General features: G+C 38.2%; 1 protein-coding gene across 1 annotated transcript in view; it reads left to right on the forward strand.

Annotated features, from left to right (window-relative positions):
* CDK14 (cyclin dependent kinase 14) overlaps window positions 1-4,078 on the forward strand; it is an 869,337-nt gene that overhangs the window by 166,173 nt on the left and 699,086 nt on the right. The window contains 1 exon segment of the mRNA XM_019508390.1: window positions 5-250. Within this exon segment, the coding sequence (XP_019363935.1) occupies window positions 20-250 (231 nt within the window). The 5' untranslated portion in view covers window positions 5-19.

Genomic DNA, 4,078 nt, shown 5'->3' on the forward strand with positions numbered 1-4,078 from the left:
CCAGATATGTGTCACAAAGATGTCTACACGGAACTGCCAAGGAATGGACTCAGTAATCAAACCCCTGGACACAATTCCTGAGGACAAAAAAGTCAGAGTTCAGAGAACACAGAGCAGTTTTGATCCATTTGAGAAACCAACTAATCAAGTAAAGAGAGTTCATTCAGAGAACAATGCGTGTATTAACTTCAAAACTACATCAACGGGGAAAGAATCTCCTAAAGTCAGACGGCATTCCAGTCCCAGCTCTGTAAGTCTACCCTCCCATTATCATCTGTACAAATACCAGTTTCTGATACTAATATACCAAATACTTAAATGAATGACTGTAGAAATCAACACTTTTGAAAGTCTTTTTTTCCTGGTATTAAACATAATGCCAAAAACATTGTTTAAAAAAACCCCAACATTACATTTAATTAGTCATACCGTTTGGCATTTTCCAGCTAGTTGTTAATTCTACTCATAATTTTCCTGATCATTTTCACTTTTGGGTTTGTGTGTGCTACTGCAATGCTGAAACATGTAGCTTGTTCTTGTTTTCAGTGGAACTTTAAAATACAACATAGAAACATTTTCTCATAGGTTTAGATTTTATAAGAGTTTATTTTAATGAGACCTAAATCTTGAATCAATTTACAGTATTATATTTAATTTAAAATAAAAGCACATTTTAAAATGGATAAAAGTGAAAAAGAATGCTATTTTGCAAAACAACCATGAGTCATGTGTGAAGAAAGAATGACAAGGGGTTATGTTATCATATTAGTTTCTCTGTCCAGTCAAATGTAATACTTCAAGAGAAGCTAGGTAAACAAAATATCATATCTTTTATGAATTATGCCCAGATAGATGTACCACAGGAGACCTTTACAAATTATTGAAAAATTACGTTTTCTTTTTTGCTGTAGGAAGATAAATCAATAGTAATGTTACCTTTGAGAGAGAGAGAGAGATTATAAATTGAAGAAGAATGCTAAACATTTTGAAATTTGGGCAGGAATATAATTTGAAATGTTGATTGCCTTTCTGCTCTATCCTCTGGATAAAACAGTGGTTTGAACAAATTCTCACTTTCTAAGAAAAAATATCAGAAATTTCTCTTCTGTAGCTGAGCTTTGGTTAACTTGTATACTTAGGAGATAAAAAGTTGTGTCTCTAGGGGACTGTTCTTTTAAGGAAGGGTGACATTTTGAAAGGAGCTATCCATAGCAAAAATAAATTTGCTTTTCTGTCAAAGTATCATGTTCTACAGCTACTGCCACAGATGTCTCCTGTATGTTCCAAGTCAGTCAGTAACAAGGTGTTTTTCAGATTGAGCATTTAGCAGCTAAAACAATAACTACTATATCTATTATTTGTTTAAAAATTTCAGAGAAGAATATGGTGCTTACTATTCCTTCTTATTTTCCATTCCTTTTTAATAGTATTTTAAGGTGGTTCTGTGCAGGTTTCTCACTGCCTGAACTACATTCAGCATTCTAGCCTGAATGCTTGAAGAGTAATATATACCAGAAATGTAAAATATCTATCAGATAAAGCAAAATATAAACAATAACCTAATCTCAGCTAAATGCCCAGTCTGTCTCTCATTGAGGTCAATTATTCAATTACTACTTCAGTACAGGCACCGTTCTGCTATAAGTAACTGCAAAACTAAATATTCTTTTTAGAGCTCTCCAGAGAGGAGTGCGTGTGTTGGTGTTTGGGGGAAGGGGAAGGGAAAGAGTGGTCTTTCCAACTCCAAACACCACTCCAGACTCTGAATACCACTTCAAGGCCATCTCTGTGGGAAAATCACCTTGCTGTTGCTGTGTAGTTTTTAACTAATAACAGTTTAATTTGCCAGTGATCTGTTGGGCCTCTAAGTCCATCTCCCTTCTGATGCAGGATTGTTCTGTGTTCTGACCACTATTTTTAAAAGTCCCAAGCAATAGGGCTTGCACCATTTTTCTGTGGAAATTAAACACCAGTCCAACCACACACAGTGCTGGAAAACTACCATAACACCAATCAACACTTTCTTTTTCGGGCATTGCTTTTTTCTCTCTACTTTTCTACTGGTTATGGCACTGTATATTTGCAACTTTCAAATAGTGGAGAGCTTCTCTGTGTTTTCCCACTTTCTCTTAGGTATTTTTTAAATCATTGACTTCTTGTTCTTTAAAGTTCTGTCAGTCCATCCTTACCTTTTTTGTTAATAAAATGACCATAATTAATATTCCAGAAACCTTGTAATCATTATTAGGAGCCTACCCAACTCGAAGAGGTAGGCAGCTGATTTTGTGGGCAAATAACTGGGCTGGTTGCCATTTTTGCGGGCTGATCAAAGGGGGCCCCCTCCCACACCTCTGATTGATGGAGAAGGCTGTCTGTCATGCAACCCTGCCCCTTGCTGCTGATTGGTGAAGAGGGCTGGGGCCACACGACAGGCCTCTCAGTCAGTCATCGGCAAGGGGCGGGGGCTGCAGTCATCTTGCCTGCTCTCCTTTGTGCTGGCAGCCCCCCTCCCTCTTTCCCCTTGATGGGCTGTGCAGCCAGTATGACTGCTGCCTTCTACTAAGGAACAAGCATTTTATTTTTAGCAAGTTTTTTGTGGGGGCAGATTTCATGGACATTTCCCAATTCTGCAATATCTGCAAAATTGCAATTTGAGTAGGTCCCTAATCATTATCTCTGCACACGTCAGAGTGGGAGCGGCTTTCTTTTTTCTTCCTGCTCTTCTGTTGCATATAATTTGTTCTTCACCGTCAACCTTGGGTCCTTTTCATCAGTACTGTTTTCCAGGTTTCTCCTGCCCATTGATTTGAATTTGACATGTTTTTACAACTGTATCAGATGGCCTTTTTTCAAAGTTCTGATGTATTTATTGTAGATCCCTTTATAGTAGTTCTACACACATTGTTTTTCTCCAGACAGCCTTATTTTAGCATGTGATCATGTTTCTCAAGCATTGAGACATTTTCTATGTGTAGTTCCATTTGCAGGCTCTTTCTGCTGCCTGTTTGTTCAAATTTATGTTCTTTATTTCCTTGCTTTAAATCAAGCTTAAACAAGGAGCTCTACTTATTTAAAAAATAATATGTGCAGTATTTCACTGTGTCTCTTCATTAATTTTATACCTATTCCAATTTAGTGTGTGGGACCATTTCTTGGTTGTGCTTCCTTTCTTAGGTTACACGTAGAAAAGCCTGTTCCCTAACTTTTGATTGAAATTAACTCAGTCTCCTTCTCCATTGTTCACGTTTGCACTAGCAGACCATTAGCTGGTGCCTCTCACTCTTCCCTATTTACAGTGAAATATATGTTGGTTTCAGACTTTTCAGGAGCCTTTTAATGAAACTGTATTGATGACTATATGTTCTTTTAAACTCCAGCATCTTTTATTTGGCCTCTCCTAGGATTCCCATCTCTTGGTTGATTGACTGATTTTTCTATTGGTTATAGTTTGATTTTAATACTTTCTCCACATATAGTTTCCTGGATTAAAGTTTTAACTAGTAAACATACATGTGCTCTTAGCCTCACACACACATACAATTCCACTAACTTAATTGGGATTTCCTTATGCTTATGTTTAACTTTTTGCCTAGAGACTTGCAGAATCAGTCATTGCAAAAGTTTGACATGGGTTTGATTCTCTTGTTACTTAGCACACATTTGTGGGGCAAATCCCTGGGAACTTAACATTCTGTGTTTTGAATTTGTGGCTGAGTTGATCCAGCTTTCTTTTTTCATAGATTTCATTCACATTAGGGCCAGAAGGGACCTCAGAAGATCATTGAGTCCAGCCCCCCACCCGAAGGGCAGGAAGTCAGTTGGGGTCATAGGATCCCAGCAAGATAAGCATCCGATGTACTCTTGAAGGTGTTCAAGGTAGGTGCTTGAACCATCTCCGATGGCAGGCTGTTTCAGACCTTGGGGGCTCAGACAGTAAAGAAATTCTTCCTTATGTCCAGCCTGAAACGGTCTTGCAGTAGTTTATAACCATTCGACCTCATCATCCCTTGGGGTGCTTTGGTGAACAAATGTTCCCCCAGATCCTGGTGGTCACCCCTGATAAACTTATAGGTGGCCA

Source organism: Gavialis gangeticus, unplaced genomic scaffold (assembly GCF_001723915.1).
Source record: "Gavialis gangeticus isolate Ggan-Ray unplaced genomic scaffold, GavGan_comp1, whole genome shotgun sequence".
In the NCBI taxonomy this organism is placed as follows: Eukaryota; Metazoa; Chordata; order Crocodylia; family Gavialidae; genus Gavialis; species Gavialis gangeticus.